The sequence below is a fragment of the Aphelocoma coerulescens genome, chromosome 9, assembly GCF_041296385.1.
Source record: "Aphelocoma coerulescens isolate FSJ_1873_10779 chromosome 9, UR_Acoe_1.0, whole genome shotgun sequence".
Classification (NCBI taxonomy): domain Eukaryota; kingdom Metazoa; phylum Chordata; class Aves; order Passeriformes; family Corvidae; genus Aphelocoma; species Aphelocoma coerulescens.
The window spans coordinates 11,040,666-11,056,094 of NC_091023.1; the positions used below are offsets into that span (position 1 = coordinate 11,040,666).

General features: G+C 38.3%; 2 protein-coding genes across 6 annotated transcripts in view; one reads left to right on the forward strand and one right to left on the reverse strand.

Moving 5' to 3' along the window:
* Positions 1-15,429, forward strand: part of DAW1 (dynein assembly factor with WD repeats 1) — a 156,790-nt gene that overhangs the window by 65,484 nt on the left and 75,877 nt on the right. The gene's annotated exons all lie outside the window — the stretch shown is intronic.
* Positions 1-15,429, reverse strand: part of SPHKAP (SPHK1 interactor, AKAP domain containing) — a 67,156-nt gene that overhangs the window by 43,176 nt on the left and 8,551 nt on the right. For 3 of the 4 annotated variants that reach the window (XM_069024829.1, XM_069024830.1, XM_069024832.1), the window contains exons 2-3: positions 11,103-11,219; positions 4,751-4,853 (exon numbers count right to left, since the gene is read on the reverse strand). In XM_069024829.1, coding sequence (XP_068880930.1) covers positions 4,751-4,834 — 84 coding nt within the window. In that variant the 5' untranslated portion in view covers positions 4,835-4,853; positions 11,103-11,219. Of the gene's footprint in view, positions 1-4,750; positions 5,637-11,102; positions 11,220-15,429 lie in introns of those variants that run through there. The other variant, XM_069024831.1, reaches the window with a different exon arrangement.

Sequence of the window (15,429 nt, forward strand, 5' to 3'; positions counted from 1 at the left end):
TTCAGTGCCCTTTTTTTGGTGCCCTCCACAGAGATTTTCCACCTTTGTTGTTGTTTCTCAATACAACAGCCCTGCTAGGGGTTTTCTTCCAAAGAGCTTTATAATACAAATTTATGGTTCACAAAATACTCAGAGAAAGTATTGTGACCAAAGACTTTGTTCTGAGTATGCCAAAGGCTCTTGAATGCTTCTCATGAACACCAGCCTCTTCTTGGGGGCTGGTGGCTAATCTTGTTTACCAGTGCAATGACTCTGAACTCAATAAATTTTATAGCCTTCTGTCTCAGTGCAAAAAGATTCCTGCCATCAGAACTAACTCTGAGACTAGATGGGGAAAATAATATACTCCACATCCCAAAGAAACAATTTCCTGTTAGTGTAATAAACTGTTGTGTGGGTTTGGTTTTTGTTAAGGAAATCTTTAAGCATTATGAACTGGTTGGTAAAATCTAGAATTGGGCTTTCTTTTCCTCTTTCTGAAAAACTAACATCCTCTAAGGCTTTATGAAGATATACAGAATTGAATATATACAAAAACGCACACATACACACATATATATATATATATGAGATTTAAGACTTAATCGGATTCTAGATATTCTCATCCTCAAGGGCTGAAGTTCTAATTACCTGTTAAAACATAATTTTGCAGACACAGGAAACAGTTCTCTTTAGCTCAAACAGCTTTTGCTGTAACAAGCAATCTTGTTCCATTTCCTTAAAATCACAGTGAATTCGTCTTCAGCTTTAATCACTTTAGATCTTTCTCTCCCAAAACTCAGACAGTTTCTGAGAAACTGTGATAGACAGAAATTTATCATGTAGAAACAAGCTGCAGATATCCTTGGTGCTGCTTTTTTTTGTCTCAGAAGAACTTGGCGTGCATTTCAGAACAGCTCGATCACAGCAGATCTATCTTGTACATGACAAACCCATGAAATGAGCTGGGCAGTCCACACTTCTACTGCTTTGTCTCCTGTGGGATGTTAAATGACCCTTGGTAGCTTTATCTTTCTTTCAGAGGATGTTTTTATCAGGAAGGAAATACTAGTAAAGCAGCAGCAGAAGAAATAACTCTCCTGAAAAAATGTTTTGGTCAGGTCAGGTCATGGTTGCCAAGCCTGAGTCACTCCAGGGTGGTTTTTGAGTTCCAAGGCTTTATATTGCATTTAGTTTTTTGTATGCAGCTTTTCATAGTAGACTTTGAAGTCAAGGGTAGAAATTATTACATGGAAATTTTGGACAGCATGTGATTTTTAAGTAACCTCAAGCAGATGAACAACATTAACATTAGTAGGATTACCTTTTATCTGGGCCTAAGTAGTTCTGCACACACACTTGAGAACGCATCCAGAAATGTGAAGAAGGGTGAATACGCATAGCATTTTTAATACTGGACGTTGGGGGGAATAATTTACAGCAATTTGGATTTGAAAAAACAGGTGAGAAAAACAAAATCAGATATACTGGAGTCCACACAGCAGAAGCTGGCAGAGGTCAGCAATCTAAGGAACAGATCTTGCCTCAAAGTCATCTGGAAAGGCTCCAGAAATTACTCCAAAAAGAAAGTGCTGTGGGAATGGGGGAATGCAGGAATATGTGCCGGAGGCCTCCTTGCACATCATCTGGTTTTACACAGGTCTGAGTGGTGCTCAGGAGACGGAGGTGACATTTGAGTCACTGATGGCTGGAGTGAGGGGTAAACTTTGGATCAGTTTAAACTCCATCTCCTGAAACTAAAGTTCTTGCATTAGCACTATTATAGACATCATATTGCTCAGAGCTCTCCCATTAGTACTTCTGTGGAGGAAGGATAATTTGGGCCACCCTGCAATGCTGATCACAGGTTGGGTTACACACATCTGCTGTGCAAAAATGTATCTGCAGAAGCCATGTGAACTTTTGGGCATATTTCCTTGGTAACAGGCAGTATTATTGTGGTCAAAGACACACATATGGTAAGAGTAAATGGAGTATTTCTTACAGCCTCTTGCTATTGTAAGGCAATTCTTCCTGTTAAATAGTATCATGTGTTTAGATAAAGTGGGAGTTTGCATATGCATGAAAACTTAATGGGATATTCATGCTTTTAAAGGAATATACTGAAATCCTTATAACGAAATAATATATGACTGCAATGATCAAAAGTGTATAAGCTTGAAGGAGTTGATCTAAATTAAAATAGCTAGTTAATTAATCATAAGCAATGTGAGAACTGGTATTCTTCAGATCTGTATCTCTACCAGCATATTCCCATTGCCATTCTTGCATTTAAGCATTTTTTCAAAATATACTGCAGTGATCTGTACCACATGACAATAAAACTAATCCTCTTCTCTTTCAGCTGTCAGTCTGCGGTCCTGCACTTTTAAGGCAAACAGTATCATTTGCCAAAATTTCTTCCTCCTGTCTTGTACTTCTCTTCATTCTTATTTAATTAAGACAAGTGCAGGGCCAGTCCCACTGACACATCATTAGGATTTTTGCTATCAGCTGAAAACTGAAAAGCAACTGAAAGCAGAATTTGATTCATTGACCACACTCGTGTGACAGCTGCACACACTATACTGCTGTATATCTGGTTTGGAGCAGGATCATCACACTCAGAAAATAATTCAGGATGAATCTGCATCATGCACTAAATGTGAAATCAGCAGTAATTCATGGTTCTAAAAAAAGTTTTCCACTCTCATCTAGAGACACAGCCGTCAGCATTACTCAGTGTGTTGTGAATCAATGAACTAAATCAGCCTCTAGCAGAGTGTGGATTAGAAAAGTCACTCTTTCCCAGAGGAAAATACTGCATATGAGTTTAGTGTAACAGCTTCCTGCTCCCTGATTTAGATCACAAGACATTAAAATACAGTAAATATCTATAACCGAGACAGCATTAAAAAGGCTCTGCTCCACAAACGAAACATCTGCGTCTTCGTGACTGAACATCTTAATTGCTTTGGTTAATTACCACTCTTCAAAAAAAGATAGGAAAGTGGGACATACAGAATAAAATAAGATATCCAGGGGTACATGTTCTGCATTCATTTAGGCTGGTCTGTGTAGTAACAGGCTACATCTCATATGGTTCCTGACAGGGGCCATTCATGCCAAATATAACTATTCAAACCTGCAAGTCAACTGTTTAAACTGTTCCCTTGCAGCAGAAACCCACAGCATTTCACTCCACCACCAATTACAATCTAACTTAAAAATCACCTAACAGAGGCTTAGAAGAGAACTCTTCATTCTTTTCCACACACACACACAAAAGGTAAACACTTTCTCTGACAATGGTGTAAAGAAGCCCAAAAAATCCTGCTGTTTTTCAGAAGTGTTGTCAGAAGTGAATAACTTCTTTTAGTGTGCTGACAATCATAAAATTGACTCATGTTACAATAAACAGCTCAAATATATGGGATAGTACAGGTGAAGCAGCTCTCAACCATACAGGCTACCCTTTAAAATTAGAGCGTGATGCTTCGGAACATGAGCAAGCAGGAGCATTTGTAAAGGCAGTGGTGGCACTTAGTGCTGTGCCACTGTCCTTCACTCTTACATAAACAACTCTGAGATTAAATGAAAATTTAAGATGTTTTCCCACACAGTAGATTTTCTGTCTATATGAGGATTCCAATTACAGTCAGCAGCATTTTTAAAAATCAAGTGTTATCTTGCAAATGAGCCCTTTGACCAAATGAAATATTGACACTTTATCTTTTAGCCATGTTGGGGTGAGAAGAAGCCTAGTCCCAGCACACACATCTGTCTTATTGAGTTCTATTTTTACATCAATGATGTTATATCTAACAAAATTTCTGTGTGTGGTTTTCAGGATAAGGAAAATAAATCTTTAGCATCTACACGTTTTATCCTTCTCTCTTCTTACATAAATCTAACAAACAAAAAAATTCAAACCCAAACGGAAAATATTATTAAAAGTCAGAATTATGGGAAGACTGAATGAACTGTGAAGATTTAAAACAAATGCTGTAGCATTTTTCAGCTCTAGAATTATGCCTGTGGGAGACAGTAGAGATCTGAGGTTTATTGCAAAGTGAGAGGTGAAAGGCAGCCAGTCCTCCTTAATAGTCTCTGGTAGTGCCCCCTTCCCTCAGACTGTACTGCCACAACAAGGTCCTAGGCAGGAGGAATAAAAGGTCTTCACCTTTGTATTATCAGTTGTACTGAAATTAGCTACAAGCACAAAATGACATCCGATCCCTCCTAATGACATACATACACACAGGTGTCACTTTTTTCCCCCCACATGCCCTAAATTAAATTAGTACATAGAAACCTAGTTTTAGGAAACAGTAACAGCAGTCTATACCACCTCCTGTTGTAAAAACCATTCCAGTCAAAGCTTTTTCATGAAGGACCCTCCATTGTACTGACCTGAGAAAAGCAAAGCTCTGTCTGGGTCCCAGAAACTTGCCATTAATTGAAGAGCAGTCCTGAAGGTATTCATGCTATGCACTGCTTTTATTTCATATAATGAAATATCAGATAATGAGGTAAATTAGAAATGTTCAATGGGAGTTTATCTCCCATATATGTATAATGTATTTTCAGACAAGTATAGACCAGGCAGACAAAAACTGCAGTATACCATAACAGCCCTACTAAGTTATTTTTCTGTATCAAACCTTTTCTAAGTATCACTTAAATTTTGTATTGCTCACTAAAGCTGAAAGCTAAAAAGCAAAGCTATATATATATTGGACTTTGAATATAACATAAACTTAAAAGTTACCTTCTTACATGCTGTGACAGAGCTTCCCAAACTGCTTGCAGAACTGTCTGTGCTGCTGCCTTGGTGCTCTGGGACTTCATGCATCAGTGGAGATTCAAAGTTGCTGAAGAACAAAAAAGAAACAAGCCCCCAAAAACCTTTCCAGTGACTCAGCTACATAAATAACTCAAGTAATACCAAAACACAGGTCAGTAGAGAGATGTAACTCAGAACACAAGAAGCTGTCTATATCCTCCTTGCTGATGTTACCAGTCTATTTATTGCTAATTTTCCCTTTTTGGAAGACTGTCCTGAGCTACACACACTGTAGATATGAAATAGCAGACTGATGTTTTCTGAACATGAGAGGAAAGCATAAACTGCCTATAAACAGACTTATCTGTCCTGAATGCCACTGTAAAAAGTGGTACTAGCTTGTTTTCATAAGCAGGCTGCTTGGAGCAGCAAATGAAATACTTGCTGCATTAATTCAGCTTGGCAAACAACAGAAATATTTGCTGTGTTTTTACCTGCCAGGATGGTAGTAAAGGGGTAGTGACTGAAAAGTAAAAAACACAGCAGGAGAGGTAGTATTCTGTAATCCAGATGGAATAACTCGATACACTTTGGGTTTGGAGCAAAGGTAAGTCGTGCAGATATTCTGTTTTGTGAGTCAGTGGTATACAACAAGTATGTTTACTTTGGGACTGGGCAGATGTGAAGTACAAAACCATAAAAACAAGTTCCCCCAGCCAAATTATTTGCACACACGGCAAGACCGAGCCCTCATACTTTTCTTTTGGAATAGTTCAGGCCAGTCTTCTAAGATCTTCCATTGTATAATAATCACATTGGTTCTCCTTCTGGTCATGACATGACCACAGTTAAAGGCCACACATGCTAAAGGACTATTTATCCAGAAACATACTGGGAAAAAGCATCCTACATGATTATGTTCTGCTTCTCAGATTTAGAATGCTTTTAATTATTGCAAGTCACCTATGAGAATATGTGGAACATGTTGTGATGGCCCATAAAGAGTGACCAGGTTACCATGGCTGGAGTAATGATCTCTCATCGGTTCCAATGGGGTAACAGACCATGTGCAACTTCCCGTTATGCTCAAACCTAAAATGCATTTTCCTCAGTCCCCTTCACTGGAATGTAAATCAGTATGAGGATGCCACTTTCACTTTTTTTCCCCAAAATCCACAGTCAGGCATGACTAAGGCTACCTTTTCCTCAAAGATTCATGCACGTACATTTCACTTGATGCTGCTTAGGACTAGCTATGAATATATGCATTCCCAATGGTAAAGAACTTTGTCAAAGAGAATTCTGCTGATGTGTGTGGTGCTATTCCATAATAATTTTTAAAAAGTATCTGGATGTGTCAGAATTAGAAGAGTGAATAAAAAATATAAAACTAATTTAGCACTTATTAGCTAGCTGGGGGGAAGCATCATGAATCACATGGGATGACTGAATACAGATGCACAAGTGAGACCAGAGGGTTAACTGACTTCACTTGAAAAGTATGTAATACTCTGGAAGATATCAGCATCATTTGTACTTAGAAAAAAGACTTTTGCCTTTGTACAAAATTCTGCTTCCCTGCTCAGATGATATAGATACACAGTAACATTTCTGGGCAGTAACTTCTCAGGCATTTCCCAAAGCAAGATAGCATTTTATAGGCCTTATACCACGTTCTTTAATAGAATGAGGGAAATTAAACACATGAAGTCAATTCTGGCTTTCTATCTTCATTTAAAGTAGGAACCTTGTATTCAGATGGTCAAATCTTTACATAAGTATCCTCCTTGATAAGTCCACATTGAGATGCAGCCTCTGTACAAAGTAAAGCCCACTACTCCCCACAGAAGCTGCGCTCTGCCTCTTTTTATAAGATGCATCATTTCTGCCATCTAATAGAAAATTACAGACCAGGGCTGACCTGCAGGTTGAAGTATAAGGCCTGTTGTTTTCTCCTGCTCTTCACTGAGAGGAAGACCGAGTGGCTCTGCCACTGCTTCACCCTACAAGGAGCTGATGGGCTGCTAATGACTATTTGCTCTCAGTTCCACTGTGGGCAGGGAACTGAACTTCAGTGCATCAGGTGTTGCTGAGTCTAACAGGAACAAAGATAACAAGTTGGCTACCTGAAGGCCTTCTTTGGAACTTAATTAAACAGTACAAGTAGAATAGCACATTGAAGCATAGCTGGAAAATGTAGTTAGAGTCACATTCTGGAGTATCAACAAACCCGTGCTATCTCTGGACAGTATTTCAGCAAGGGGTAGCACATGACATGTCCCATACAGAAGTAAAGCTCTCTTCCAAGTCATGCGGAAAGTGAAATGATCTGTAAAAGCTTCTTAATCCTTTAAAATCTGTGTTCTTTCCAAAATAAGCCTACTTTTCATTTGTAAATATAGAAAACCTTGTTAAAAGTACATGACGACTGAAAGAAATGTAGAATGCCATTAAATGTTTTAAATGAGACAAGGCTCCCACTTAGACTGAAGTTCAGAAAGGAAACCCAACTGCCTTTGGTGTTCCCAAAATTTGGTAAACCTAAATCCTCTTATCACCTATCCCAGTCCTCAGAGTTGTATTTCACATCCAGCTGATTACTTGAAGCACAGGAAAAATCAGCAACTGTGTTTCACAGGACAAGGGACAATGCATTTACAAGTATCTCTAACACTTTAGAGCTTTTCAGTCTTAGGTTTACATTTCCTGTTCTGTAACTGCAGAGCAGAACCCCTATTCTCCTGCTGCACTGCAGTTCAACTCCTGAATTGTGCCAGGGACAGGAACTCTGGGCTCCCACCGCTTGCAAACAGCTTCAACCAGTCAGGGTTCAGTCACTGAAAAGCAGAAAAATGTACAAAGAAGTGTTAAAATAGGAGAGCTACATTCAGTTTCAGACTCCACAGCCTTTTCCTTATTGAGTTCATGGGTACACAATTTCTAAAAGAAGCACAGAGAAACCCCCCTGGCCACTCTTGCTGGTCAGTCAGGTACATGAACCCCTCTAGGTGTCACACAAAGGAGATTTGTAGCAGTGCATGCCAGCTGATGGGAAAACAAGCAATCAGCTGTGCTTCTTCCGGCTAGGAATCCAACACCACAAATGTGAGTCTTCTATAACTCAGTGAGGTGCAGTGTATGAGGTCCTGCACAGATACCTTCACGGGTACAGGTCTTTCTTCCAACATGGAACACGGATTTGGACTTAATCATCTCTTTTTCAATTATCTCAACTCTCAGGGCAAAGTTTTCTCTCTTCTTTATCCCATGGGCACCCTTTCTAAGCTTTCATTTTCAATAGGTGTTTTCTTAAGAGACCCTCCTCAGGCAATACAGCTTTGCCACCCTCGCTCTGTAGCAAAGGCAGTAATATAAACCTATTTTTCATTGTCACTCCAGGGAAAAACTATTCTGTCTTTGAGAAACTTCTGGTTCTCATTAGTTCCTCAATAGCAGGAAGCTGAAAGAAACTCTTGCAGAAATGTAGCCAGCTCATCATCAAGCGATAGCTCTGCATTCACGTACTATGCTCGTTACTTCACATTAAGAGCTTACACAAAGTGCTGGACTTTCAAGACATCTGGCACAGATTGGAGCCCTTTCACTACAAGATAAAGAAAGCTGTTGAAGTTTTCAGGTCTCAGTTCTCAAGTTTGCTTGGCTCCCTCTTTTAGTATGTGATGGAGAATGCTGATCCGAATTAGATGTACTCATCTGACTTGGAGGTATCACAGAAAGCCACAGGCATAGCAAGCAATCTCTGTTAAGGGATGATTCATTTTGGGAGTTTTCTTTTGGTGTGAAAGATCCTAATCTATAATTCAGCTTTTGAAACTGAAGTTGGGAACCTAGACCTACAACTTGGTGTTAAGAGCACCATTTTCACTTCAGTATTTCTATTAACAGAGAAGTCTCCACACTCAATTTGCCACCAGGTGCTGTCTTAATGATTCATGAATTGCAACTGGTAATTTTTTTCCTACAAGCTATATGCACTCACAAAGAATAAAAACAAATTTCCTGGAAATTAGAGGACTGTAGTAAATAGCTATGAGGTTTATGTCACTAACTATAATAATAACACATCATATATTACTGTCCAAAATGCAAACCAATTGCCTCATCTTTCCTATGTTGAATAATTCAAAAATACTGACCTTGATGACTCAAGACTTAATCAAAAAACCCACAGATGCTCCTGAAAATAATTATCTTCTTTGCAGATGTGGCAGATGGTGCTACATCAACTAAGATGAGGTAATTTAAAGAATTCCCCAGGTTATCACTAAAGAAAATTAATCTTGTGAAACAATATCAGAAACTTCAATTTCCTACCATCTTGAATGAGTATAAACAGCTTCCCAAAACTTGCTGTTCAATAATCATTCCTAAGGAGCAATCTCAATAAATGATAAGTGACCGTTACGTATGTTTTTTTTGAATCAATCATATTACAGCCTGCTGCTTTTCCTCTTTTCATTATGACTCCTAATCTTGGCATTTTTAACATAGAAAACATACTGATCCATGAAAAAAATAATCTTGAAGGAAGCAAAGTGAATAAACGGAGTGAGGTTTCTCAGTGCAAATAATGCCAAGCTCTAGTAAGCTACATTTCTTGTGTTCTGCTAATATTTGTAGTGAACATCATGAACAACAAAAAAGGGATGACTCTCATTTTGAAATAGAAATATGGGAGAAGTGAAAGCAGAGCAAAATACCTTAGCATCTTCCTACTTTTACCCTCACAAATAAACCCAAAAGCTACTCAGCAACTGAGGAAGGCAGCCAGCTTAATCCAGACCCTAAGCAAGAAGCAGTTTTGAAAGGCATGCAATGTTCAAACAGCACGTCAACTTCAAAGCCTTTTTGAAGTGGACAGACTAGTCATACCCTTTCCTCATGCTACCTTTCAGATTTTACAGTTTTAAAATTTGCCTTTGTAAGTAAACAGGTCAGCAAAGTAACTAGGAGCAAAATCTTTAGATGTAACAGTGTCAAAGTTACCATTCCAATCCATATAAATGGTTTTTATTCAGTCTGGACCATGTGTATATTTCAATCAGAGCACAGATGGTTAGGCAAACAGACGCTCTATAAATACCTCAAACAAATGTCTTTCTGATTTTGTTATGGATTTGGAACCCATGTGCAGAATATAATCACTAGCAATATCAGGACCTCATCTTGTAAGGTATTCATAGACTTTTTTCAGTCTCCCATGGCTGTTACTGGCTTCACTGGAAACTAAAATACTGAATATTTCCCTTCATTGTCTATGCAGTTTAACAGGTACAGGATGGGGTTTTCAGATCAGCACACCAAAAAGACTAGAAGTTTAAAGGCTTTATATTCAGATTGCTCATTTCACAGTGTCTATTGGGTACTCTTGATTTACATTTCATTTTTGTCACTGATACAGCTGCCAAAAGACCAGGTCTTTAGCTACGTGCTGATGAAAAACAGAAGCAGAGAAAAGACAACCCATGCTGGGGTATACTTCACAATGCCCAAAGAGCCCTGAATGACTGAATTCTGCTCCAAATTAAACCAGTAAATAAATCCAGAAGTCTCTGTAAGCAGTAGCAATCATCAACCTTCTTTCACATCGTGTTTTTAAAACATTATAAAAGAACGGACAAGTTTTACTGAAGAATAAATGTAAACAAAACTAACTACATTTTTTTATGATCTGCTTGGAAATATTCCTTCGTTTACTGATTGAATTACTAAGGGTAAAATAACAAGGCTTTATATACAAGTCTGACGAACTCCTCCACATTCAATAGCTATGGCAGGATATATTCAGTTCGGAGAGCTGACAAACAAATCAAAGAGTTGACACTCAGGAGCTAAATGACAGATGATTGGGCTGGTGGGTTTTGATGGTTAACTGTATTTCAGTAATTTACTGTCAGAGAGTCAACCCAATATAAACTGGCTCTTGCACACAGCTGATAGGCATCCTGCCTTTTTCCCACCTATCCATGGGTTTGACATGGCTTTAGGATGATTCTAGATGGACCTTTGTTATGCTGGTAGAATGGTTACTTACTATGAAAACCTTCTAGAAAGAACAGGCTTGGACCTTAGTCAGAGGAGACTACAGAAAAGCACAAGAGGAATGGTGAGATCTCTTCTGGTGGGCAATGCCTACAACAATTCCCAGGTAACAGGAACTTCGGCAGAGTTCCTAAGGTGGAGGGTGTTTTAGAAGGTATGAAAAGATGCCCTGGATCAACAGCTAGGAACCAGGCAAGGTCTGATGAAGAACGACTGAACTCAGGAAAGATTAAGGAACAGACCCTTAAATTCGGGGAAGGCCAAAGGACTTTACCTTATGAAGATGGACTGAAAGACAACTCAGACTGCTTTTCTGCCCCAAAAGCAAGGAGTCTGTGTTCAGGTCTGGAGTGCCAGCCAGTGGGAAACTAAGGCTCTGTTGAGGGTTTGACTGCAGGAAAGATAAGAAATCTTGTTAAAGGAGGGATTCTTCAAGCATTTAGTCTGTATACATATAACTTAAGTGAGCAGTGCTGACAAGGAAGAGGATTTTAGAGAGATACAGGCACAGGTATTACAGAAGCATCAGAATAAGGCAGCTTCATATTCTCCACAGCAAAGCAATAGGCTTGCTACTATTTAAGCCTACTAAGTCAGCAAAAAACAATATAAAGTCTGAAATATTCTTAAAAAGATGTCCCACAAAAAATTCCTTATTCATTTAGCATATGTAGGTGTACTGTACAATAGTACTGGTCCTCGTGCTAGGGAAATGAGGACAAACGAGGAAATAATTGTTTTTCCACTCTAGCAAAAATATTCATGACTGTGCATTTATTAAGAAATCTATATTATTACTGCATTTTTGATGGCAATGCCTATTCTTAATATAGATTATGTTGTTAGTGCAGTACAGTGTAATAGTCCAAATGTATGATGTTATCTGACCCTCCTTTAAAAAGAATGGAAAAAAACATTGTGACACAGCTGGGAACTGGTGAAATTGGGTCCAAATTAAATACATAACAAACATGCAAGCAGCTCCCACAGATTTCAACTAGAAATGGAAATTCTCAGCACTTTTCAAGATGAAATCAAAGATGTTGCAAATTAGGCTTTCATGCCATAAACCACTGGGTAATTTTTCAGTCTGTTTTATGTGTTTCTTGTATCTAACAAACAACTTGTGTTCACTGCCTGCTCCTCTCATCCTTTTGCTGTGCACAAACTGTCAGCTGGGCATTTCAGGACAACCAGTGCAACACGACATAGGAAGACACCAGTGTTTTTATGTGGCATATGTAAATCTTGCCTTAACTCATTCATTCATTAAGTATTTTTGGCATCCTATTTATATGATATAGCCACACATCACAGTCAAGCTTCTCAACCAGCTTTTGTCATCAACAAATGTGATTCTCATTCAGAGCATCAGAGCAACAACAGTCAGATACTGACAAAACAAGCCACAAAGCACAGCACATGCAATGAAGCATTTCACTATCTGACAACCTTTTTTAAAGGCTACCCCTTTAAAGATCTCAAATTTAATTTATAAAAGCTTTTCAGTGATTGTATTCAAGACAGATATTGAATATTTCTGAAGGGAAGAGTAATGTGACAAAGATGTTCATAACTTACAAGTAAATGCATATGTCATGATTTTATTTGAATAGAAAATGTGTGTAGCTAATCAAAACTTGCTAGCTGTTCGTGTGTTTTCCTTTTTAGATTGATTACAAATCAAATAGACTGTACAAGCGTAATTGAAATGTGGTAGGTAGTCAGGATGATGTGCGTGATCAGAAGCTGAACATCACTTTCATCTTTTGAAAGACATTCTTCTAATGTTCGGCAGACTTTCCGAAATTCTTTGTACTAGCTCTCCACAGAAATTATTAATCTGTCTTTGTAATTACAAGATTAAGAAAGGGGTGACCTGCCTGAACCTAAATACAGATATTTAAGGTAGAAGCTTGGGAATTTCCCACTGTTGCAGAATCACTTTCAGCTACTTTAAAAAAGGTAAAGGGCAAAGCTGTTAATGAAAAGGGACTACTGATACTGGAAAACCAGATTTTTCAACAGAGAACTTGAATTATGGAACAGGTTGAATTATGGAACAGTCTTGGAAAGAGAAAAGTATATGTATGACAAGCCAAGTGGCCACAGTATCACACTGTACAGTGTTCTTTATTACAAATCATGAGAACTTCAATGTAGCATTGCTGAAGACGCACCTTTTCGTATCACAGATGCTAATGTCTCTGAATACTACAGGAAATTATAACAAAATACTTATTTCAAATGCCTGAAGAATCCCCAGCCACCAGTAAGCCACAGAACTAATCAGCATAGCATGACAACTTTTCTTTTCATTTTTTTTTCTTTCTTTTTTTGGGGGAAGGGGGCAGGGGGAGCATTTCTAAGTCAAACAGAGTAGAGGGAGAAAAATATGGTGAGGCTATCAGGAATCTGTAAGGCATGCACTAGCTGAACCAGTGTTATGCCATGCCTTCACAACACAGGGACAGTGACACTTCAGAACAATCCCTCCTACCAGTAAATAACCAGGTTAGTCTGTGTGGATGTTCTTAGTCATGAAGGAGGGAGTGCTTCAAGTGAAACAGTCAGATTAGCTTCACCCTCAACTCAGTGGTGTCTGGCAGGTATTTTTGGAGGCCACCAAAGACATTTTGATCTCCTGTTTGGCAGAACAGATTTAAGCAGGTGTTTTGAGCCCAAATGCCCAAATTCATCTCTTCTATTCAACCACAAGAGAACAAAGACTTTGCTGCTGTGAGCAATGCCAGGAGATTTGGTTGATATTCTTCCAAGGAGAGTCTGCTCTTCTTCCTCTGCTCTCACTAATAACACTGCCCAATTGTAACATCATTTCTAAAGCTGTAAAATGAAGGCAATTTGCAGCCTATTGTAATTTGTTTCTTTGGTCAGGCAGCTATACTGACATATCTATACATTAAAAAAAATTTGGTCAAAATGACACTATGATATTGGTCCCTACTAAACTCAATTTGATTATGGTAAATATTTTACCTTAATGGTATCTAAAGTAATTTCAAAAGTACCTATCCAGGAAATGTATTATTTCTAGTAAACGCATATATTTCTTCAACTCCATTCTGTTTCCCAGCCCTTTTGATTTGAAAGAAAGTCAAGTTGATTTAGATTCCTGCTAAACCTTCCAAAACATTGTTTAGGATTATAATAGAGTTCAGAAAGCAGTATGTTTTTACCTTGACTAATGATACTAGAAAAGTAAAACAACAGTCTAAAAAAAAAGTGTTTTCATCTGAAATAGTCACAGAAATTTCCTATTCTCTTTAATCCAGTATTGTTTCTATGACCACCTGCAGTTACATTCATAAACTATCTAGTTAAAATGTCAGGGTACGTTCTGCTTATTTTAATGCCAGAGAATACATTCTGTCATTGCTTATTCACAACAAATCTTATTTTAACATATTTTACATTCTTGAAATATTCTTGAACAATTCTGATTTGCTACTAATATCCAAAAGAAACACAAATCTTATCAATTTTAATGCTGTGTTTATGTTAATTAATACAATCTGTGATAAGACAGAAAACAAAATCTCAAAACTCATTTGCTTAAAAACATGGGTTTTTTTCAAAAAGTATGATAACACTGGTAGAGATGTGAACAAAATGAAGCTGCCTTTAATCAACTTGGCTCTTAGTATGATAAAACATGTGTCTTGGGGTGACTATGATGTGTATCCCATATCACTGCCTATGCCCAGGAATTAATTTTGTGCCTTTCTATGCCTCTAAACTGAGCCTGAGAGGGGGAAGGAAAAACTGAGAAAAACTTCTTCAAAGCAGTTTGCAGCTTGTTCAAGGTCACACAGAGATAGCCATATTTTTTTTTTCAGCTGCGGCAGGGGAGCGAGGAAGCACCCGGGTTGCTGCTTTCCAGTCAGCTTTTGGCCAGTTGTTCAGTTTCTTTTTCTCCAGAGAGAGAGACTGAGAGTTGGACTTTTTCTTCCTTCCCAGGAATTTCAGATTTTCTCTCTTTTCTGCTGGACTGCTTCAATATCAGAGCACATCGGGAGGACTTTCCACTGAGCACAGAGGGCCTGGCCCTGGGCCAAGCCCCAGCTCCGAGGAGACCAAAGGGAGGACTCTAACACTTTCCCAGGTTGTTTTTCTCCATAGCAAAATATTATTATTTAGCATTATTATCCTTTTCCTGTGTGTTTGTTAAATAAATAGTTTTTATCTCTTTCACTTTCCTTCAAGGAAAATTATTTTTTTTTCCCCGAACCTGGTGGCGGGAGGGGTGGTTGTGCCTTCTCTCAGAGGATATATTTCTAAATTTCACCAAACTGGAACAACATGCTTTTTGTGCAATTCTGTCAAGATACTGCAAACACTGTCATTGGTTTAACTTGCTTCAATTTGTGAAACCTTTTTTTCCAGAGACTATAATGCGATTAACAGGATTGAGTGGTAGGTGAAGGCAACATTCACAACTTTTTCCTCACTTATACCAGCTTTAAAAAAGTGTGAGATTTCAGTCCAAGAAACTATGATTGAGCTTTTTTGGCAAGATGAATGCTTCTTTCTACCCCCTAAAATCTACAGCCTTTCATACTCTATATAATGAACATGGGACG